Source organism: Peromyscus californicus, unplaced genomic scaffold (genome assembly GCF_007827085.1).
Source record: "Peromyscus californicus insignis strain IS unplaced genomic scaffold, ASM782708v3 Scaffold_2__1_contigs__length_46816999, whole genome shotgun sequence".
NCBI lineage: Eukaryota > Metazoa > Chordata > Mammalia > Rodentia > Cricetidae > Peromyscus > Peromyscus californicus.
In genome coordinates this window covers 17,896,262-17,918,480 of record NW_026294540.1, presented here as the reverse complement: position 1 = coordinate 17,918,480, position 22,219 = coordinate 17,896,262, and the positions used below count along the sequence as shown (strand labels likewise).

At 62.1% G+C, this 22,219-nt stretch overlaps 1 protein-coding gene across 1 annotated transcript in view; it reads right to left on the bottom strand.

Moving 5' to 3' along the window:
- Tmem132c (transmembrane protein 132C) overlaps positions 1-22,219 on the bottom strand; it is a 328,956-nt gene that overhangs the window by 6,678 nt on the left and 300,059 nt on the right. The window contains exons 7-8 of the mRNA XM_052755491.1: positions 20,652-20,925; positions 19,679-19,870 (exon numbers count right to left, since the gene is read on the bottom strand). Of these exons, the coding sequence (XP_052611451.1) occupies positions 19,679-19,870; positions 20,652-20,925 (466 nt within the window). The remainder of the gene's footprint in view (positions 1-19,678; positions 19,871-20,651; positions 20,926-22,219) is intronic.

Genomic DNA, 22,219 nt, shown 5'->3' with positions numbered 1-22,219 from the left:
TTGACTCTCATCTTTTGTCTTGCATGTATGAAGGTTAGAAGTTGATATGATGTGCCTCAATTGCTCTCCACCTTAGATTTTGATACAGGGTCTCACTAAGCCCGAAGCTTGCTGATTCAGCTAGGTCCACTGGCCAGCAAGCCCCATGGGAGCCTACTGTCCCCATCTCTGCACAGCTGGGATGACAAGCGTGTATCACTGTGCCTGGCTTGTTATGGGTGTTCTAAGGATCTGAGCTCAGGTGCTCATACCTGCAGGCCAAGCATTCTGCTGACCAGGTCACCTCCCCATCTCTCACTCTCTCCTTTACAAACCGGAGCACGCCATGTCAATCCCTGCCTTCAGGGAGAAGGGCCGAGGAGCCATCACTCTGGACTGGACGTGGCTGGAATGTCCTCCTAGTTTGTCTAAGTTGATGTTTGGGACCAAAAGTGAAGGCAGCAACTCGCTACTGTGCTGGGCAGGATGGCTTGCTTTGTTTGAGACAAGCTTTCTCTGTGTAGTCTTGGCTAGGTTGCCTTTTCAAAGACAGCGTGGTGGAGTTTCCAGAAGCTGGGCACAGGGTGAAAGGATGCCCTTATCATCTGTGTCACATGGTGCAGTCGTTTGTGGGACAGAGATGGCTTCTTGGGCTACCTAGCCAGCGGATGGTGGAGTTACAGTCTCCTTTAAAGTCATCAGCTCATGCTGCTGGTGGGAGAAGAGGGCGTGAGAGCCTGGGGAAGACTATGTTGTGGGTGAGAGAGGTGGAGAAGTCGGGGGGGGGGGGGAGGGGAAGGAACTGATAGCTCAGAGCACCTGAGGGAGGCACCCAGACAATTACACTAACTGCCCAAGAGATGGAGACCTCAGTCATCCACAGCAAGAATCTTTCTCCCAAACAGCAATGACCCTGGAAGTAGATCCTTCCTTGGATGAGAAGTCAGCATTGTGACACCTTGAATGCAGGGCCCAGCTGAGCTTCCACAGCACTGGGACAGTGTTGCAGTAAGCTGTTAAGCAGTCGTGATGGTTACATGGCAGTAGCTAGCTGATACACCCATGTGTGCAGTGTACCATTCCAGGGTCCTTCTTGGAGCCCACAGCAGGGATGATGTGGTCACGTGGATATCACATAGCCTGTGTCACCTGTCTGTACCACTCACTCAGCCGTAGAGACAGAAGAATAGGCAGCTTATATCTGCCAGTAATGCAACCCTGCACGGCATCTGGGATTTTCTGGTCTTCCCTAGGAGCACCAAACCTTCCTGGCTTTGCGCTGCCTGCCCCCTGATGGTCACTGTGTTCTGTCTTAGTAGTATGTCTACTGCCACGAACACTGTTTTGTTCCTATTACGTTATGTGAAGAACTGCAGCCCCCACAGTTTCCTTGTCAGGTCTAGAGCTTGTTGCCTGTCCCAGCCACGGGAGGTTAAATTCCTAGCGTATCCTGTCCACAGTGGTGTTTACCAGGAGCTTCCCTGCAGCCTGCCACCTTCTCCGAGCTGTGCGTCACCCATGGGAACCAGCTTTAAAGCCAAATGCCCGAGCCAACATGGGGCCTGCCCTGGTGGAGTCCCGAGGTCCCCACGGCTTCTGCTCTTAACAGTGATGGATAGTGACTGTCACTCATGGAGGGAATGGTGACAGAGACTTTTTTTGTTATCATGCAATAGCTGATTCTAATTTAATTCTCAAACATGAAATGAAGTGGTTCCCTCTAAAGGATGAGGTCCTGCGGCTACCCAGGTCGAGTCCTCCCAGAGCTCTGCCTCCAGAACCTTCTTCAGTGCAGAAGTGTGTGGGACTCCATGTTTCCTTCCTTCCTACGAGCTCCCAGCTTCCACTTCCTTGCAATGGTATTTGCTGCAAGCCTACCATGCACAGCAGCGAAGGGTCAGTTCTGCAAAGCACTGCCCCATGGAAAGTTATCCCGCAGCCCCCCTTTCCATAAGGTCAAAAGCCAACTGAGGAGCGGAGCACACGTTAACAGCAACTCCAGCGGTATAGTGACTGCATAATGACAGTGGCAGAGGAGGCAGAGATCGACAAGGCTGTGAGGACGGCATTAGTGAGCAGAGGGGCGGTTGAAACCGTGGCTGGAAAGGAGCCAGGGCAGTGTTCAGGGGGTGAGTGCGCCCATGGGAATACATCTCAGACCAGAAGGACTGCAAGGGTAGAAGCCCAGAAGGGCTTTGTAGAAAAGGGCATGTGAAGCCCATGGGAGCTTGAGAGAGATGGAGCCAGGGAGTTGGGGACAGAGAGCAGGCTGGGCTGCCCCTGCTGGAGTATGAGGGCCCAGGAAGGAAAGGGGATCATTAGGGACATGAGAGGGAGCAATTGAGGCTGTCTGCACAGTGCGGTGCCTCCTCAGCCGAGGAAAGGACATTGAGGGGGAGTGGAGGGACGTTGTGGGGGCTGGGGTGAGGGATGGGAGTGGGGTGAAGTGAGAGTTGGGAGTGGGGTGAAGTGAGGGTTGGGAGTGGGGTGAGGGGTGGGAGTGGGATGAGGGGTAGGAGTGGGGTGAGGGGTGGGAGTGGGGTGAGGAGTAGGAGTGGGGTGAGGGGTGGGAGTGGGGTGAGGGGTGGGAGTGGGGTGAGGGGTGGGAATGGGGTGAGGTGTGGGAGTGGGGTGAGGGGTGGGAGTGGGGTGAGGGGTGGGAGTGGGGTGAGGGGTGGGAGTGGGGTGAGGGGTGGGAGTGGGGTGAGGGGTGGGAGTGGGGTGAGGGGTGTAAGTGGGGTGAGGGGTGGGAGTGGGGTGAGGGGGTGTGAGTGGGGTGAGGGGTGTGAGTGGGGTGGGGGTGAGAGAGGGGTGTGGGATGAGACTGCAGTGAGCAGTGGGAGTCAGATGTGAGTGGGTTGTGAATGGGGTTGGGGTGGGAGTGCTGTGGGAGTGGGGTGCGGAACAGGATTGAGGTGGGTGTGGGCTGGGATTGATATGAAAGTGGGAGGAGGGGTGGGAGTTGGGTGAGGGGTGGTCGTGGGGTAGAAGTGGTAGTGTGGGTGGGAGTGGGGTGAGAGTTGGGAGTGGGGTGAGGGAGGGAGTGGGGTGAAAGGTCAGAGAGGGATGAGGGGTGGGAGGGGGGTTAGTGTTGGGGGTCAGTTTAGTGGTGGGAAAGGGATTAGAGTTGGGAGTGAGGTGAGAGGTGGGTGAGGGGTAGAAATGGGGTGGACATGGGATGTGAGAGGGTATGAGTGGGGGTGTGAGTGAAGTAGAAAGGGGGAGGGAGTTGGGTGGGAGTGCTGGCAGAGTGGGATGGGAGTGGGGTATGAATTGGGTGTGAGTGGAGTGTGAATTGGGTGGGAGTAGGGTGGCAGTGGGGTACGAACTGGGTGTGAGTGTGGTGTGAAATGGGTGGGAGTGGGGTAGGAAGGGGGAGGGAGTTGGGTGGGTGGGTGGGAGTGCTGGCAGAGTGAGGTGGGAGTGGGGTGTGAATTGGGTGTGAGTGGGATGTGAGTGAGGTGGGAGTGGAGAGAGGGGTGGGAGGGGAGCAGGGGTGGGGTGAGGTGGGAGTGAGATGATGGGTGCAAGTGGGGTGGGAGTAGGGTGGGAATAGGTTGCGTTTGGGGTGCGAGTGGGGTGAGGGGTGGGAGTGGGGTGAGGGGTGGGAGTGGGGTGAGGGGTGGAGTGAGGTGTGGTAGTGGGGTGAGTGGGGTCTGAGTCAGATGAGTAGGATGTGAGTGGGGTGAGGTGTGGCAGAGGGATGAGGTGTGGGAGTGGGGTGGGATTGGGGTTAGGGGTGAGAGTAGGGTGAGGCGTGGAAGTGGGTGGGACTCGGGTGAGAGTTGGGTGAGGTTTAGGACTGGGGTGGAAGTGGGGTATGAGTGGGGTAGGAACAGGGAGGGAGTGGAGTGGGAGTGGTGGCAGAGAGGGGTGGGAATTGGGTGGGAATGGGATGGTAGTGGGGTGGGGGAGAGGAGTTAGGTTGAAGTGGGGTGTGAGTAGGGTGTGAGTGGGGTGCAAGTGGGGTGATAGTGGGGTGAGGGGTGGTAGAGGGGTGAGGGATGTGAGTGGGGTGTGAGTGTGGTTATGGTTGGGAGTGGGCTGATGGGTGGGAATGAGGTGGGAATGGAGTGGGTTTGGAGTGGGAGTAGGGAGAGAGGTGGTGGTGAGGTGAGGTGTAGGTGTGGGGTGGGGGTGGGGTGATGGGTGGGATTGGGGTAGACTGCGGAGAGTGGGGTGTGTGAGTGGGGTGAGTGGTGTGAGTGGTGTGAGGGGTGTGAGTGGGGTGAGGGGTGTGAGTGGGGTGAGGTGTGGGAGTGGGGTGAGGGGTGTGAGTGGGGTGAGGGGTGTGAGTGGGGTGAGGGGTGGGAGTGGGGTGAGGGGTGGGAATGGGGTGAGGGGTGGGAGTGGGGTGACAGGTGGGAGTGGGGTGAGGGGTGTGAGTGGGGTGAGGGGTGGGAGTGGGGTGAGGGGGTGTGAGTGGGGTGAGGGGTGTGAGTGGGGTGAGGTGTGGGAGTGGGGTGAGGGGTGTGAGTGGGGTGAGGGGTGTGAGTGGGGTGAGGTGTGGGAGTGGGGTGAGGGGTGTGAGTGGGGTGAGGGGTGGGAGTGGTGTGAGGGGTGTGAGTGGGGTGAGGGGGGGTGTGAGTGGGGGTGAGGTGTGGGAGTGGGGTGAGGGGTGTGAGTGGGGTGAGGGGTGTGAGTGGGGTGAGGTGTGGGAGTGGGGGTGAGGGGTGTGAGTGGGGTGAGGGGGTGGGAATGGGGTGAGGGGTGGGAGTGGGGTGAGGTGTGGGAGTGGGGTGAGGGGGTGTGAGTGGGGTGAGGGGTGTGAGTGGGGTGAGGGGTGGGAGTGGGGTGAGGGGTGTGAGTGGGGTGAGTTGTGTGAGTGGGTGAGTTGTGGGAGTTGGGTGAGGTGTGGGAGTGGGGTGAGGGGTGGGAGTGGTGTGAGGGGTGTGAGTGGGGTGAGGGGTGTGAGTGGGGTGAGTTGTGTGAGTGGGGTGAGTTGTGTGAGTGGGGTGAGGGGTGGGAGTGGGGTGAGGGGTGGGAGTGGGGTGAGGGGTTGTGAGTGGGGTGAGGGGTGTGAGTGGGGTGAGTTGTGTGAGTGGGGTGAGTTGTGTGAGTGGGGTGAGGGGTGGGAGTGGGGTGAGGGGTGGGAGTGGTGTGAGGGGTGTGAGTGGGGTGAGGGGTTGTGAGTGGGGTGAGGTGTGGGAGTGGGGTGAGGGGTGTGAGTGGGGTGAGGGTGTGAGTGGGGTGAGGTGTGGGAGTGGGGTGAGGGGTGTGAGTGGGGTGAGGGGTGGGAATGGGGTGAGGGGGTGGGAGTGGGGTGAGGTGTGGGAGTGGGGTGAGGGGTGTGAGTGGGGTGAGGGGTGTGAGTGGGGATGAGGGGTGTGAGTGGGGTGAGGGTAGTGAGTGGGGTGAGGGGTGTGAGTGGGGTGAGGGGTGTGAGTGGGTGAGTTGTGTGAGTTGGGTGAGGTGTGGGAGTGGGGTGAGGGGTGGGAGTGGGGTGAGGGGTGGGAGTGGTGTGAGGGGGTGTGAGTGGGGTGAGTTGTGGGAGTGGGGTGAGGGGTGGGAGTGGGGTGAGTGGTGGGAGTGGGGTGAGGGGTGGGAGTGGGGTGAGGGGTTGTGAGTGGGGTGAGGGATGTGAGTGGGGTGAGGGGTGTGAGTGGGGTGAGTGGTGGGAGTGGGGGTGAGGGGTGGGAGTGGGGTGAAAGGTGTGAGTGGGGTGAGGGGTGGGAGTGGGGTGAGGTGTGTGAGTGGGGTGAGGTGTGGGAGTGGTGGTGAGGGGTGTGAGTGGGGTGTAGGGGTGGGAATGGGGTGAGGGGTGTGAGTGGGTGAGGTGTGGGAGTGGGGTGAGGTGTGGAGTGGGGTGAGGGGTGTGAGTGGGGTGAGGGGTGTGAGTGGGGTGAGGGGTGTGAGTGGGGTGAGGGGTGTGAGTGGGGTGAGTTGTGTGAGTTGGGTGAGGTGTGGGAGTGGGTGAGGTGTGGGAGTGGGGTGAGGTGTGGGAGTGGGGTGAGGTGTGGGAGTGGGGTGAGGTGTGGGAGTGGGGTGAGGGGTGGAGAGTGGGTGAGGGGTGGGAGTAGGGTGAGGGGTGTGTGGTGGGGTGAGGTATAGGAGTGGCGTGAGGGGTGGGAGAGGGGAGAGGGGTGTGAGTGGGGTGAGTTGAGGGAGTGGGGTGAGGGGTGGGAGTGGGGTGAGGGGTGGGAGGAGTGGGGTGAGGGGTGGGAGTGGGTGTGAGGGTGGGAGTGGGGTGAGGGGTGGGAGTGGGGTGAGGGGTGTGAGTGGGTGAGGGATGTGAGTGGGGGTAGGGTGTGAGTGGGGTTAGAGGGGTGTGAGTGGGGTGAGGGGGTGGGTTGGGTTGAGGGGTGGGAGTGGGGTGAGGGTGTGGGAGTGGGTGAGGTGTGTGAGTGGGGTCAGGGGTGTGAGTGGGGTGAGGGGTGTGAGTGGGGGTGAGGGGTGCGAGTGGGGTGAGGGGTGGGAGTGGGGTGAGGGGTGGGAGTGGGGTGAGTTTTGGGAGTGGGGTGAGTTGTGTGAGTGGGGTGAGGGGTGGGAGTGGGGTGAGGGGTGGGAGTGGGGTGAGGGGGTGGGAGTGGGGTGAGGGGTTGGGAGTGGGGTGAGTTTTGGGAGTGGGGTGAGTTGTGTGAGTGGGGTGAGGGGTGGGAGTGGGGTGAGGGGTGGGAGTGGGGTGAGTTGTGTGAGTGGGGTGAGGGGTGGGAGTGGGGTGAGTTGTGGGAGTGGGGTGAGGGGTGGGAGTAGGGTGAGGGGTGTGAGTGGGGTGAGGGGTGGGAGTGGGGTGAGGGTTGGGAGTAGGGTGAGGGGTGTGAGTGGGGTGAGGGGTGGGAGTGGGGTGAGGGTGTGAGTGGGGTGAGGGGTGTGAGTGGGGTGAGGGGTGGGTTGGGTGAGGGGTGGGAGTGGGGTGAGGTGTGGGAGTGGGGTCAGGGGTGTGAGTGGGGTGAGGGGTGCGAGTGGGGTGAGGGGTGCGAGTGGGGTGAGGGGTGGGAGTGGGGTCAGGGGTGTGAGTGGTGGTGAGGGGTGGGAGTGGGGTCAGGGGTTGTGAGTGGGGTGAGGGGTGCGAGTGGGGTGAGGGGTGCGAGTGGGGTGAGGGAGGAGTGGGGTAGGGGTGGAGTGGGGTGAGGGGTGGGAGTGGTGGGTGAGGGGTGGGAGTGGGGGTGAGGGTGCGAGTGGGGTGAGGGGTGCGAGTGGGGTGAGGGGTGGGAGTGGGGTCAGGGGTGTGAGTGGGGTGAGGGGTGTGAGTGGGGGTGAGGGGTGTGGAGTGGGGTGAGGGGTGGGAGTGGGGTGAGGGGTGGGGTTGGGGTGAGGGGTGGGAGTGGGGTGAGGTGTGGGAGTGGGTGGTGAGGTGTGTGAGTGGGGTCAGGGGTGTGAGTGGGGTGAGGGGTGCGAGTGGGGTGAGGGGTGGGAGTGGGGTGAGGGGTGGGAGTGGGGTGAGGGGTGTGAGTGGGGTGAGTTGTGATGAGTGGGGTGAGGGGTGGGAGTGGGGTGAGGGGTGGGAGTGGTGTGAGGGGTGTGAGTGGGGTGAGTTGTTGTGAGTGGGGTGAGTTGTGGGAGTGGTGTGAGGGGTGGGAATGGGTGAGGGGTGGGAGTGGGGTGAGGTGTGGGAGAGTGGGGTGAAAGGTATGAGTGGGGTGAGGGGTGGGAGTGGGGTGAGGGGTGTGAGTGGGGTGAGGGGTGCGAGTGGGGTGAGGTGTGGGAGTGGCGTGAGGGGTGTGAGTGGGGTGAGGGGTGGGAGTGGGGTGAGGGGTGGGAGTGGGGTGAGGGGGTTGTGAGTGGGGTGAGTTGTGTGAGTGGGGTGAGGGGTGGGAGTGGGGTGAGGGGTGGGAGTGGGGTGAGGGGTGGGAGTGGGGTGAGGGGTGGGAGTGGGGTGAGGGGTGGGAGTGGGGTGAGTTGTGGGAGTGGGGTGAGGGGTGGGAGTGGGGTGAGGGGTGGGAGTGGGGTGAGGGGTGTGAGTGGGGTGAGGGGTGGGAGTGGGGTGAGGGGTGGGAGTGGGGTGAGGTGTGTGAGTGGGGTGAGGTGTGGGAGTGGGGTGAGGGGTGTGAGTGGGGGTGAGGGGTGGGAATGGGGTGAGGGGGTGTGAGTGGGGTGAGGTGTGGGAGTGGGGTGAGGGGTGTGAGTGGGGGTGAGGGGTGTGAGTGGGGTGAGGGGTGTGAGTGGGGTGAGTTGTGTGAGTTGGGTGAGGTGTGGGAGTGGGGTGAGGTGTGGGAGTGGGGTGAGGTGTGGGAGTGGGGTGAGGGGTGGGAGTGGGGTGAGGGGTGGGAGTGGGGTGAGGGGTGGGAGTGGGGTGAGGGGTGGGAGTGGGGTGAGGGGTGGGAGTAGGGTGAGGGGTGTGAGTGGGGTGAGGTATAGGAGTGGAGTGAGGGGTGGGAGAGGGGAGAGGGTGTGAGTGGGGTGAGGGTTGTGAGTGGGGTGAGGGGTTGTGAGTGGGGTGAGGGGTGGGTTGGGGTGAGGGGGTGTGAGTGGGGTGAGGTATAGGAGTGGGGTGAGGGTGGGAGTGGGGTGAGGGGTGTGAGTGGGGTGAGGGATGTGAGTGGGGTGAGGGTGTGAGTGGGGTGAGGGGTGTGAGTGGGGTGAGGGGTTGGGTTGGGGGTGAGGGGTGGGAGTGGGGTGAGGTGTGGGAGTGGGGTGAGGTGTGTGAGTGGGGTGAGGGGTGTGAGTGGGGTGAGGGGTGGGTTGGGGTGAGGGGTGGGTTGGGGTGAGGGTGGGAGTGGGGTGAGGTGTGGGAGTGGGGTGAGGGTGTGAGTGGGGTGAGGGGTGTGAGTGGGGTGAGGGGGTGGGTTAGGGGTGAGGGGTGGGGTTGGGGTGAGGGTGGGAGTGGGGTGAGGTGTGGGAGTGGGGTGAGGGGTGTGAGTGGGGTGAGGTGTGGGAGTGGGGTGAGGGGGTGTGAGTGGGGGTGAGGGGTGTGAGTGGGGTGAGGGGTGCGAGTGGGGTGAGGGGGTGGGAGTGGGGTGAGGGGTGGGAGTGGGGTCGAGTATTGGGAGTGGGTGAGTTGTGTGAGTGGGGTGAGGGTGGGTTGGGGAGAGGGTGGCGTGGGGTGAGGTGTGGGAGTGGGGTGAGGTTTGTGAGTGGGTCAGGGGTGTGTGAGTGGGTGAGGGGTGCGAGTGGGGTGAGGGGTGGGAGTGGGGTGAGGTGTGGGAGTGGGGTGAGGGGTGCGAGTGGGTGAGGGGTGGGAGTGGGGTGAGATTTGGGAGTGGGGTGAGTTTGTGTGAGTGGGGGTGACGGGTGGGAGTGGGGTGAGGGGTGGGAGTTGGTGTGAGTTGTGTGAGTGGGGTGAGGGGTGGGAGTGGGGTGAGTTGTGGGAGTGGGGTGAGGGGTGGGAGTAGGGTGAGGGGTGTGAGTGGGGTGAGGGGTGGGAGTGGGGTGAGGGTTGGGAGTAGGGTGAGGGGTGTGAGTGGGTGAGGGGTGGGAGTGGGGTGAGGGTTGTGAGTGGGGTGAGGGGTGTGAGTGGGGTGAGGGGTGGGTTGGGGTGAGGGGTGGGAGTGGGGTGAGGTGTGGGAGTGGGTCAGGGTGTGAGTGGGTGAGGGGTGCGAGTGGGGTGAGGGGTGCGAGTGGGGTGAGGGTGGGAGTGGGGTCAGGGGTGTGAGTGGGGTGAGGGGTGCGAGTGGGGTGAGGGGTGTGATGGGGTGAGGGGTGGGAGTGGGGTCAGGGGTGTGAGTGGGGTGAGGGGTGGGAGTGGGGTGAGGGGTGCGAGTGGGGTGAGGGGTGCGAGTGGGGTGAGGGGTGGGAGTGGGGTCAGGGGTGTGAGTTGGGTGAGGGGTTGTGAGTGGGGTGAGGGGTGGGAGTGGGGTGAGGGTGTGAGTGGGGTGAGGGGTGGGTTGGGGTGAGGGTGGGAGTGGGGTGAGGTGTGGGAGTGGGGTGAGGTGTGTGAGTGGGGTCAGGGGTGTGAGTGGGGTGAGGGGTGCGAGTGGGGTGAGGGGTGGGAGTGGGGTGAGGGGTGGGAGTGGGGTGAGGGGTGTGAGTGGGGTGAATTGTGTGAGTGGGGTGAGGGGTGGAGTGGGGTGAGGGTGGGAGTGGTGTGAGGGGTGGGAAAGGGGTGAGGGGAGGGAGTGGGGTGAGGTGTGGGAGTGGGGTGAAAGGTTGTGAGTGGGGTGAGGGGTGGGAGTGGGGTGAGGGGTGGGAGTTGGTGTGAGGGGTGGGAGTGGGGTGAGGGGTGGGAATGGGGTGAGGGGTGGGAGTGGGGTGAGGGGTGGGAGTGGGGTGAGGGGTGGGAGTGGGGTGAGGGGTGGGAGTGGTGTGAGGGGTGTGAGTGGGGTGAGGGGTGGGAGTGGTGGTGAGGGGTGTGAGTGGGGTGAGGGGTGTGAGTGGGGTGAGGGGTGGGAGTGGGGTGAGGGTGTGAGTGGGGTGAGGGGTGTGAGTTGTGGTGAGGGGTGGGAGTGGGGTGAGGGGTGGGAGTGGGGTGAGGTGTGGGAGTGGGGTCAGGGGTGTGAGTGGGGTGAGGGGTGCGAGTGGGGTGAGGGGTGCGAGTGGGGTGAGGGGTGGGCGTGGGGTCAGGGGTGTGAGTGGGGTGAGGGTGTGGGAGTGGGGTCAGGGGTGTGAGTGGGGTGAGGGGTGCGAGTGGGGTGAGGGTGTGCGAGTGGGGTGAGGGGTGGGAGTGGGGTCAGGGGTGTGAGTGGGGTGAGGGGTGGGAGTGGGGTGATGGGGTGCGAGTGGGGTGAGGGGTGCGAGTGGGGTGATGGGTGGGAGTGGGGTCAGGGGTGTGAGTGGGGTGAGGGGTGTGAGTGGGGTGAGGGGTGGGAGTGGGGTGAGGGGTGTGAGTGGGGTGAGGGGTGGGTTGGGGTGAGGGGTGGGAGTGGGGTGAGGTGTGGGAGTGGGGTCAGGAGGTGTGAGTGGGGTGAGGGGGTGCGAGTGGGGTGAGGGGTGGGAGTGGGGTGAGGGGTGGGAGTGGGGTGAGGGTGTGAGTGGGGTGAATTGTGTGAGTGGGGTGAGGGGTGTGAGTGGGGTGAGGGGTGGGAGTGGGGAGAGGGGTGTGAGTGGGGTGAGGGGTGGGAATGGGGTGAGGGGTGGGAGTGGTGTGAGGGGTGTGAGTGGGGTGAGTTGTGGGAGTGGGGTGAGGGGTGGGAGTGGGGTGAGGGGTGTGAGTGGGGTGAGGGGTGTGAGTGGGGTGAGGGTGTGAGTGGGTGAGGGGTGGGAGTGGGGTGAGGGGTGTGAGTGGGGTGAGGGGTGGGAGTGGGGTGAGTTGTGGGAGTGGGGTGAGTTGTGGGAGTGGGGTGAGGGGTGTGAGTGGGGTGAGGGGTGGGAGTGGGGTGAGGGGTGTGAGTGGGGTGAGGGGTTGTGAGTGGGGTGAGGGGTGTGAGTGGGGTGAGGGGTGGGAGTGGGGTGAGGGGTGTGAGTGGGGGTGAGGGGTGGGAGTGGGGTGAGTTGTGGGAGTGGGGTGAGTTGTGGGAGTGGGGTGAGGGGTGTGAGTGGGGTGAGGGGTGGGAGTGGGGTGAGGGGTGGGAGTGGGGTGAGGGGTGTGAGTGGGGTGAGGGGTGTGAGTGGGGTGAGGGGTGGGAGTGGTGTGAGGGGTGTGAGTGGGGTGAGGGGTGAGTGAAGTGATGTGAGGGGTGGGTGTGGTGTGAGGGGTGGGAGTGGTGTGAGGGGTGGGAGTGGGGTGAGGGGTGGGAGTGGGGTGAGGAGTAGGAGTGGGGTGAGGGGTGGGAGTGGGGTGAGGGTGGGAGTGGGGTGAGGTGTGGGAGTGGGGTGAGGGGTGGGAGTGGGGTGAGGGGTTGTGAGTGGGGTGAGGGGTTGTGAGTGGGGTGAGGGGTGTGAGTGGGGTGAGGGTGTGAGTGGGGTGAGGTGTGTGAGTGGGGTGAGGGGTGCGAGTGGGGGTGAGGGGTGGGAGTGGGGTGAGGGGTGTGAGTGGGGTGAGCTTGTGTGAGTGGGGTGAGGGGTGGGAGTGGGGTGAGGGGTGGGAGTGGGGTGAGGGGTGGGAGTGGTGTGAGGGGTGTGAGTGGGGTGAGTTGTGGGAGTGGGGTGAGGGGTGGGAGTGGGGTGAGGGGTGGGAGTGGGGTGAGGGTGTTGTGAGTGGGGTGAGTTGTGTGAGTGGGGTGAGGGGTGGGAGTAGGGTGAGGGGGTGTGAGTGGGGTGAGGGGTGGGAGTGGGGTGAGGGGTTGGGAGTGGGGTGAGGGGTGTGAGTGGGGTGAGTTGTGTGAGTGGGGTGAGGGGTGTGAGTGAGGTGAGGGGTTGTGAGTGGGGTGAGGGGTGGGAGTGGGGTGAGTTGTGTGAGTGGGGTGAGGGGTGTGAGTGAGGTGAGGGGTGTGAGTGGGGTGAGGGGTGGGAGTGGGGTGAGGGTGGGAGTGGGGTGAGGGGGTGGGAGTGGGGTGAGGGGTGGGAGTGGGGTGAGGGGTGTGAGTGGGGTGAGTTGTGTGAGTGGGGGTGAGGGGTGTGAGTGAGGTGAGGGGGTGTGAGTGGGGTGAGGGGGTGGGAGTGGGGTGAGTTGTGTGAGTGGGGTGAGGGGTGTGTAGTGAGGGTGAGGGGTGTGAGTGGGGTGAGGGGTGGGAGTGGGGTGAGGGGTGTGAGTGGGGTGAGGTGTGGGAGTGGGGTGAGGGGTGGGAGTGGGGTGAGGGTGGGAGTGGGGTGAGGGGTGGGAGTGGGGTGAGGGGTGGGAGTGGGGTGAGGGGTGTGAGTGGGGTGAGGGGTGGGAGTGGGAGTGAGGGGTGGGAGTGGGGTGAGGGGTGGGAGGGGTGGTGTGAGGGGTGGGAATGGGGTGAGCGGGTGTGAGTGGGGGTGAGGGGGTGGGAATGGGGTGAGGGGTGGGAATGGGGTGAGTTGTGTGAGTGGGGTGAGGGGTGGGAGTGGGGTGAGGGGTGGGAATGGGGTGAGTTGTGTGAGTGGGGTGAGGGGTGGGAGTGGGGTGAGGGGTGGGAGTGGGGGTGAGTTGTGTGAGTGGGGTGAGGGGGTGGGAATAGGGTGAGGGGTGTGAGTGGGGTGAGCAGTGGGAGCGGGGTGAGGGGTGGGAGTGGGGTGAGGGGTGGGAGTGGGGTGAGGGGTGGGAGTGGGGTGAGGGGTGTGAGTGGGGTGAGTTTGTGTGAGTGGGGTGAGGTTGTGGGAGTGGGGTGAGGGGTGTGAGTGGGGTGAGTTGTGGGAGTGGGGTGAGGGTGTGTGAGTGGGGTGAGGGGTGGGAGTGGGGTGAGGGTGTGTGAGTGGGGTGAGGTGTGGGAGTGGGGTGAGGGTGGGAGTGGGGTGAGGGGTGGGAGTGGGGTGAGGGGTGGGAGTGGGGTGAGGTGGGTGGGAGTGGGGTGAGGGGTGTGAGTGGGGTGAGGGGTGTGAGTGGGGTGAGGGGGTGTGAGTGGGGTGAGGGGGTGGGAGTGGGGTGAGGGGTGGGAGTGGGGTGAGGGGTGGGAGTGGGGTGAGGGGTGTGAGTGGGGTGAGTTGTGGGAGTGGGGTGAGGTGTGGGAGTGGGGTGAGGGGTGTGAGTGGGGTGAGTAGTGGTGGTGTGGGTGAGGGTGGGAGTGGGGTGAGGGGTGGGAGTGGTGTGAGGGGTGTGAGTGGGGTGAGGGGGTGTGAGTGGGGTGAGGGGTGGGAGTGGGGTGAGTTGTGGGAGTGGGGTTGAGGGGTGGGAGTGGGGTGAGGGGTGGGTGAGTGGGGTGAGGGGTGTGAGTGGGGTGAGGGATGTGAGTGGGGTGAGGGGTGGGAGTGGGGGTGAGGGTGTTGTTAGTGGGGTGAGGGGTGTGAGTGGGGTGAGGGGTGGGAGTGGGGTTGAGGGTTGGGAGTGGGGGTGAGGGGTGGGAGTGGTGTGAGGGGTGTGAGTGGGGTGAGTTGTGGGAGTGGGTGTGAGTTGTGGGAGTGGGGGTGAGGGGTGTGAGTGGGGTGAGGGGGTGGGAGTGGGGTGGAGGGGTGGGAGTGGGGGATGGGGTGTGGGAGTGGAGTGAGGGGTGGGAATGGGGTGAGCGGTGTGAGTGGGGTGAGGGTGAGGAATGGGGTGAGGGGTGGGAATGGGGTGAGTTGTGTGAGTGGGGTGAGGGGTTGGGAGTGGGGTGAGGGGTGGGAGTGGGGTGAGTTGTGTGAGTGGGGTGAGGGGTGGGAATAGGGTGAGGGAGTGTGAGTGGGGTGAGCAGTGGGAGCGGGGTGAGGGGTGGGAGGTGGGGTGAGGGGTGGGAGTGGGTGAGGGGGGTGGGAGTGGGGGTGAGGGGTGTGAGTGGGGTGAGTTGCTGTGAGTGGGGTGAGGTGTGGGAGTGGGGTGAGGGGTGTGAGTGGGGTGAGTTGTGGGAGTGGGGGAGGAGGGGTGTGAGTGGGGTGAGGGGTGGGAGTGGGGTGAGGGGTGTGAGTGGGGTGAGGTGTGGGAGTGGGGTGAGGGGTGGGAGTGGGGTGAGGGGTGGGAGTGGGGTGAGGGGGTGGGAGTGGGGTGAGGGGTGGGAGTGGGGTGAGGGGTGTGAGTGGGTGGTGAGGGGTTGTGAGTAGGGGTGAGGGGTGTGAGTGGGGTGAGGGGTGGGAGTGGGTGTGAGGGGGTGGGAGTGGGTGAGGGGTGGAGTGGTGAGGGGTGGGGTGAGGGGTAGCTGAGTGGGGTGAGTTGTGGGAGTGGGGTGAGGTGTGGGAGTGGGGTGAGAGGGTGTGAGTGGGGTGAGTTGTGGGTGTGGGGTGAGGGGTGGGAGTGGGGTGAGGGGTGGGAGTGGTGTGAGGGTGTGAGAGTGGGGTGAGGGGTGTGAGTGGGGTGAGGGGTGGGGAGTGGGGGTGAGTTGTGGGAGTGGGGTGAGGGGTGGGAGTGGGGTGAGGGGTGGGAGTGGGGTGAGGGGTTGTGAGTGGGGTGAGGGATGTGAGTGGGGTGAGGGGTGGGAGTGGGGTGAGGGGGTGTTAGTGGGGGGTGAGGGGTGTGAGTGGGGTGAGGGGTGGGAGTGGGGTGAGGGGTGGGAGTGGGGTGAGGGGTGGGAGTGGTGTGAGGGGTGTGAGTGGGGTGAGTTGTGGGAGTGGGGTGAGTTGTGGGAGTGGGGTGAGGGGTGGGAGTGGGGTGAGGGGTGTGAGTGGGGGTGAGTTGTGGGAGTGGGTGAGGGGTGGGAGTGGTGTGAGGGGTGTGAGTGGGGTGAGTTGTGGGAGTGAGGTGAGGGGTTGTGAGTGGGGTGAGGGGTGTGAGTGGGGTGAGTTGTGGGAGTGGGGTGAGGGGTGAGGAGTGGGGAGAGGGGTGGGTATGGGGTGTGAGGGGTGTGAGTGGGGTGAGTTGTGGGAGTGGGGTGTGAGGGTTGTGAGTGGGGTGAGGTGTGGCAGAGTGGTGTGGGAATTGGGTGGGAATGGGATGGTAGTGGGGTGGGGGATAGGAGTTAGGTTGAAGTGGGGTATGTGTAAGGTGTGAGTGGGGTGCAAGTGGGGTGATAGTGGGGTGAGGGGTGGTAGAGGGGTGAGGGATGTGAGTGGGAGTTGTGAGTGTGGTTATGGTTGGGAGTGGGCTGATGGGTGGGAATGAGGTGGGAATGGAGTGGGTTTGGGGTGGGAGTAGGGAGAGAGGTGGTGGTGAGGTGAGGTGTAGGTTGTGGGGTGAGGGGTGGGATTGGGGTCGATTGGGGAGAGAGTGGGACGGGAGTGGGGGTGTGAATGGGTTGAAAAGGGGTGGGATTTGGATGGGAGAGGGTTGGGAGTGGGGTAGAAGTGAGGGTTATGGGTGTGAGTGGGGTGGGAATTGGTTGGGAATGGGGAGGGATAGGGGTTGAAGTGGAGTGAGACCTTGGTGTGGGGTGGGAGTTGAGTCAGAGTGGGTGTGAGTGGAGTGGAAGTGGGTTGAAAGGGGGTGTGATTAGGGTTAGGAGTGGGAGTGGGGTCAGGAGTGTGAGTGGGATGTGAGTGGGGTAGTGAATAGGGTGGGATGGGGTGAGAGTGAGGTGAGGGGCAGGAGTGGAGTGTAAGTGGGGTGTGAGTGAGGTGGGGAAAGGGATGGGATGGGGTGGGATTGGCATCAGAATAAGGTGGAAATTGAGTGGGAGTGGGGTGTGGGACTGGGGGTGGAGTGTGGTGAGGGGCAAGATTGTGGTGGGAATGGGGTAGTGGGTTGATGGGTAGGAGTGCGGTATGAGGGGTATGAGGGGTGTGAATGTGATGAGAGGTAGTGGGATTGGCATCAGAATGGTGTGGGGAATTGGGTGGCAGTGGGGCAGGAGGGTGGGGTGAGGGGTGGGAATGAGGTGAAATTGGGGTTGGAGTGTAGTGAGGAGTGGGGTGGGAGATGGATGAAAGTGGGGTAAGGGGTGAGAATGGGGTGAGGGGTGGGTGTGGGGTGAGGGTTGGGATTTGGATGGGAGTGGGTTGGGAGTAGAGTGTGAGTAGGGTGGGAATTGGGTGGGAATGGGGTTGGAGTGGGGTGAGGGGTGGGGGTGGGGTGGGAGTTGGGTCAGAATGGGGCGTGATGGGTGTGAGTATGGTGCGCATGGGGTGGGAGTGGGATGGGAGTGGAGTGTGAATAAGGTGTGAGCAGGGTGGGAGGGGTGGGATTGGAGTCAGAATGGGGTGGAAGTTAGTTGGGAGTGGAGTGGGTTGGTAATGTGATGGGAGTGGATTGGGGGTAGGAGTGGGATGAGGGGTGGGAGTGGGTTGTCAGGATGAAATGAGAAGTGTGAGTGGGGTGATGTGTGGGGTGGTAGTGGGGTGAGAGGTGGTATTTGGATGAGAGTGGGTTGGGAGTGGGGTGTGAGTGGGGTTAGGGGTATGAGTAGGGTGGGAATGGGGTGGGATTTGGGTCAGAATGGGGTGTGATGGGTGTGAGTATGGTGTGAATGGGGTGGAATGGGGTGGGAGTGGGATGGGAGTGGGATGTGAATAAGGTGTGAGCAGGGTGGGAGGGGTGGGATTGGTTGGAGTCAGAATAGGGTGGGAGTTGGTTGGGAGTGGGGTGGGAGTGGGTTGGTAATGTGGTGGGAGTGGACTGGGGTAGGAGTGGGATGAGGGGTTGGAGTGGGATGAGGGGTGGGAATGGGTTGTAAGGAATGAAATGAGAAGTGAGTGGGGTGATGTGTGGGGTGGGAGTGGGGTGAGAGGTGGGATTTGGATGAGAGTGGGTTGGGAGTGGGGTTTGAGTGGGGTTAGGGGTATGAGTGGGGTGGGAATGGGATGGGATAATGGTTGGAGTGGAGTGAGAGGTGGGTGTGGGGTGGGAGTTGGGTTGGAGTGGGTGGGAATTGGGTGGGAGTGGGGTGGGAATCGGGTGAGGGGTAGGAGTGGGGTGAGGATAGGAGTGGGCTGATGGGTGGGAGTTGGGTAAAAGGTGTGGGACGGCTGGGAGCAGGATGAGGGGTGGGAGTGAGGTGGGATTGTGGTTGGAGTATGGTGAGGGGTAAAAGTGTGGTGGGCGTGGGGTGGGAGTGGGTTGAGAGGGAGTGTGAATAGGTTTACTTGTCAGGAGTGGGGTGAGGGTGGGAGTAGGGAGGTAGAAGTGGGGTGGGAGTCAGGTGAAAGTAGGGTGGGAGTCAGGTGGAAGTGGGGTAGGAATGGGGGGTGAGTGGGGTGGGAATGGGTTCAGAAGGGGTGGGAGTGGCATTAGAATTAGGTGGGAGTTTGGTGGGAGTGGGGTGTTAATGAGTGGGAATCTGGTGAGATTTGGGTGGGAGTAGGGTGAGGGTAGGGAATGAAGTGTGGGGTAGGAGTGGGTGTGGACTGATGGGTGGGAGTGGTGTGAGGGGTGGGAGAGGGGTGAGGTATGAATACGGGTTGAGGGGTGAGATTGGGATGGGAGTGGGATGGGAGTGGGGTGTGAGTGGGGTGAGGGGTGGGACTGGGGTGGGAATTGGTTGGGAATGGGGAGGAATTGGGGTTGGAGTTGGGAGCTGGGTGGGAGGGGGTGAGGGGTCTGAGTGGGCTGAGGTGTGTGGGACAGCTGGGAGCAGGATGAGGGGTGGGAGTGTGGCAGGAATGGGGTGGGAGTGGGGTGAAAGTGGGGTTAGGTGTGAGGGTGGGAGTGGGGTGGGAGTGGCTTGGGAGTGGGGTGAGCGGTGGGAGTTGGGTGAGGGGTGGGAGTGGGGTAGGAATGGGGTGGGAGTGGGGTGGGAATGGGTTGGAAAGGGGTGAGAGTGGCATGAGAATGGGGTGGGAGTTGGTTGGGAGTGGGGTAAGGGGGGAGTTTGGTGAGAATGGTAGGAATGTGGTGGGATTTTAGTGGGAGTGGAATGAGGGGTGGAAGTGGGATGAGTGCCGGAAATGAAATGAAAAGTGTGAGTGGGTTGATTTGTGGGGTGGGATTGTGGTGGGAGTGTGGTGGGTGTGGGGTGAGGGGTGGGTGGGATTCGGATGGGAATGGGGTGGGATAGGGGTTGGAGTGGAGTGAGAGGTGGGTGTGGGGTGGGAGTTGGGTCAGAGTGGATGCAAGTGGGTTGAAAGGGGGTGTGATTAGGGTTAGGAGTGGGAGTGGGCTGAGGGGTGTGAGTGGGTTGTGAATGGGGTGGGATGGGTGTGAATGGGTTGTGAGTGGGTGGTGAATACGGTGTGAATGAGGGGGGAAGGGGTGAATCTGGCATCAGAATAAAGTGGGAATTGAGTGGGAATGGGGTGGGAATGGGGTGGGATTGGGTTTGGAGTGTGGTGAGGGGTAAAAGTGTGGTGGGAGTGGGGTGGGAGTGGGTTAAGGGGGAGTGTGAATAGTTAGGTGTCAGAGTGGGGTGGGTGTAGGGTGGGAGTGGGATAGGAGTGGGGGCTGGGGTGAGGTGGGAATGGGGTCAGAAGGGGTGGGAGTGGCATCAGAATTAGGTGGGATTGGGGTGGGAATGTGGTGAGATTTGGGTGGGAGTAGGTTGAGGGTAGGGAGTGAAGTGTGGGATAGGAGTGGGGTCAGGAGTGGGTGTGGGCTGATGGGTGGGAGTGGTGTGAGGGGTGGATATGGGGTGAGGGGTGGGACTTGGATGGGAATTGGTTGGGAATGGAGAGGAATTGGGGTTGGAGTGGGGTGAGAGGTGGGAGTGGGGAGTTGGGTGGGAGTGTTGAGGGAGTTGTGTGAAAGTGGGACTAAGGGTGGGATGGGGTGGGAGTGGGGTGATGGGTGGGATTGGGTTGAGAGGTGTGAGTGGGTGGCAGTGGGGTGGTAGTGAGGTGGTAGTGAGGTGGGAGTGTGGTGGGAGTGTGGTGGGAGTGTGGTGGGAGTGTGGTGGGAGTGTGGTGGGAGTGTGGTGGGAGTGTGGTGGGAGTGTGGTGGGAGTGGGGTGGGAGTGGGGTGGGAGTGGGGTGGGAAGGGGTGAGGGTTATAAGCGGGATGTGAGTGGTGTGGGAATGGGTGGGAGTAGCATCAGAATGGAGTTGGGAGTGGGGTGGGAGTGGGGTGAGGGGTCTGAGTGGGCTGAGGTGTGTGGGACAGCTGGGGGCAGGATGAGGGGTGGGAGTGTGGTAGGAATGGGGTGGGAGTGGGGTTAGGTGTGAGGGTGGGAGTGGGGTGTGAGTGGCTTGGGAGTGGGGTGAGCGGTGGGAGTTGGGTAGGAATGGGGTGTGTGTGGGGTGGGAATGGGTTGGAAAGGGGTGGGAGTGGCATGAGAATGGGGTGGGAGTTGGTTGGGAGTGGAGTAGGAGTGGGGTAAGGGGGGAGTTTGGTGAGAGTGGGGTGGGAATGGGGTGGGAATGTGGTGGGATTTGAGTGGGAGTGGACTGACGGGTGGGAGTGGGTTGAGGGGTGGGCGTGGTCTGGGGCGGACCATGCTGTCAGTCATCTTTCCCCGACAGCGTCTCCATCATGGCCGGCTCTGGTGTTGGAGGCCGCAGTGCGAGCCAAGCCCCTCTCCCTGTAACTGAACTGCACTCCTCCCCCCTGGACTCCTCCCGCTCTGCCACCCGGACCCTCCTGGCCCCCCATCCCTCCCCTCCCCCCCTCCCGCACCTGCTTGGGCGCGCGCAGCAGCTCGTCCGCCATGACCAGGGCCGCGGTGGCCTTGTCGTTCTCCGAGCTGGGGTGCAGCGTGACCGACAGCCCGGCCACCACCTGGACAGCCAAGTCTGTCACCGACACCTTGTCCTCCAGCACCGTCACGGTCTTCTCCGCCAGGATGGAGTCGGACAACGGGGACAACACCTGTGGGGACAGTGGGGCGCAGCAGAGCATCACCCCATCGCCGGGAGGAACCCTCCTCCATTCCCTGCCACACCCCAGACAACCCAGAGATCCTGAACACATGACATCAGGGGCCCCGGGTTGCTGCCCTTCCCTGAAAGTTCAATCTGTTGGAAAATGGAAATAAACACAACACCCGCTCCATTTTTTTATTTACTTTTTTTTTTTTTTTTTTTGGTTTTTCAAGACAGGGTTTCTCTGTGTTGTTTTGATGCCTGTCCTGCATCTCGCTCTGTAGACCAGGCTGGCCTCGATCTCACAGAGATCCTCCTGACTCTGCCTCCCGAGTGCCGGGATTAAAGGCGTGCACCACCGCCGCCTGGCCCCACACATTCTTTTGAGGGATACGATATGGAACTATAAAAAGTTCGTTGGATGCATAAGACAACGACGTCTAGAAGAAAAGATGGGAAAATCCAGGCTTCCCCTTGCATTTGCAGCGGCAGTACACGCAAAGGCAAGTCCCATGCAAGTAAGTATACAGAAGCCAGTCTGGAGAACTATGTGGAAGGTGGGACTGCGGGAACACGGGTGCAGCCCTTGAGGCGGGTTCCCATGAGTGAGGAAAGACTGGACATAGAAGGGCTGGTCCGAGTCCAGCTCCTGTTCCCACGTCACGCTCTGGAGCCATCATGGAAACAACGAACTGGTCCCAGTGACCTGCCTCACCCCCAGGGAACCTCTAGTCCCAGGAAGAGTGGTACCAGCTAAGGATGCAGAGCTCCCAGCCTCTGCTTCCTACCTGGATGGTGGTCATCCCAACTTCCCGCCCAACCAGGACCCTGCTGTCCTGCAGGGTGGCTATGTGTGGGGACTCCAGCTTCATGAAGTCAGCGACCAGGTGGGTGATGTCAAACTGCCAGTCTGGACTGAGGAGGTGGCTCAGCTGCCCCCAGGGCCCGGCGCCCTCCGACACAAACCGGGTGAGGACGCGCACTGTGGCGTGCTGGAACTGCAGGGCGCAACCCCGGCCCCTCTGCTCTTCCTCTTCCTCCTCTTCGCTGTCCCGAGTGGGTCTGTGTGGGAGGAAATGGGCTGTCTCAGACATGGGGAGAAGCAGCATAGAGGATCACAAGAGAGCAGGGGTATGCCTCGACCTCAGAAGACAATACTCGAGATGGGAGTCTTGGGCCCCCATGGGAGCCGGGGATCCATTTCTGGGCAGGGCGGAAGCTTGAGTGCATTGGCTGGCATTTCATAAGCTCACACGGCCCCATAAGCACCCACTAGCCAATTTGTTTTTATTTCTTATTTATTTATCTTTTGTTTTTTGAGGCAGGGTTTCTCTATGTAGTTTTGGAGCCTGTCCTGGAACTCACTCTCTAGCCTAGGCTGGCCTCAAACTCACAGAGATCCGCCTGCCTCTGCTTCCCGAGTGCAGGGATTAAAGGTTCGAGCCACCACTGCCCGGCTTGTTTTTATTTTTTTTAAGCATGTGTGTGTATATATATGCATGTGTGCAGGTGGGCACGTGTGTGTGCATGGGCATGTGTGTGTGGATGCACATGGGGCCAAATGACAACCTCAAGTGTCATTCTCAGACACAGTTTTTTTGCTTCCTTTGAAACAAGGTCTCTTATAGGTCCAGTGCTCATGGATTAGGCTAGGCTGGTTGGGCATCAAAGCCCTGCCTGTCTCCCCATCCCCACCCCCCACTGAATTACAAGCTTGTGCCACTGCGCCCAGCATTTTTTTAAATGTAAGTTTAGGGATGGATCTCGGGTTCTGTTCGCACAGTAAGCACTTTCCTGAATCATCATCTCCCTAGGACACCAGTTACTCTTCTTGAAGTACGATAACTCGTCCTTCAAAATGAAGGGATCCTGGGGGGCATCGGGGAGCCACCTGATGGTCTGTGAAGGAGAAGTGCAAGTGGGATACTGGGCTTCGGCAGCAGCCCTCACTCAGCTGAGATGTGCTCATTCAGGGAAAACCGTGACCCAAAGTCCCGTCTGTGACAACCCCGGGGTCACACAGGAGAATCGTCTGTGGCTTTCTGCAATGGGAAGCCCCTGCTCCAGGGTGAACATCAACCTACTCTCCCATGAGATGCTGTCACCATGGAGACTGAAAGTCAAGCCTCCACTTAACTTGGGGACACTGAAGCCATCCCCAGTTGGCTGGGGGCTGAGGGACTGGAGATGATGGCAGACTGCTGTTATGCAATCGGTACAAGCTTCCATGTACCGTGAGCACAACATGGCTCAAGACCTGCCCCTCAGCAATGTGAGGGCCTAGTCAGGGGACCTGGGGCCGTGACCTCCAAAGAGTATGCTGTCAGGGTTAGGGAGAGCGGGGCTGTAGGAACGC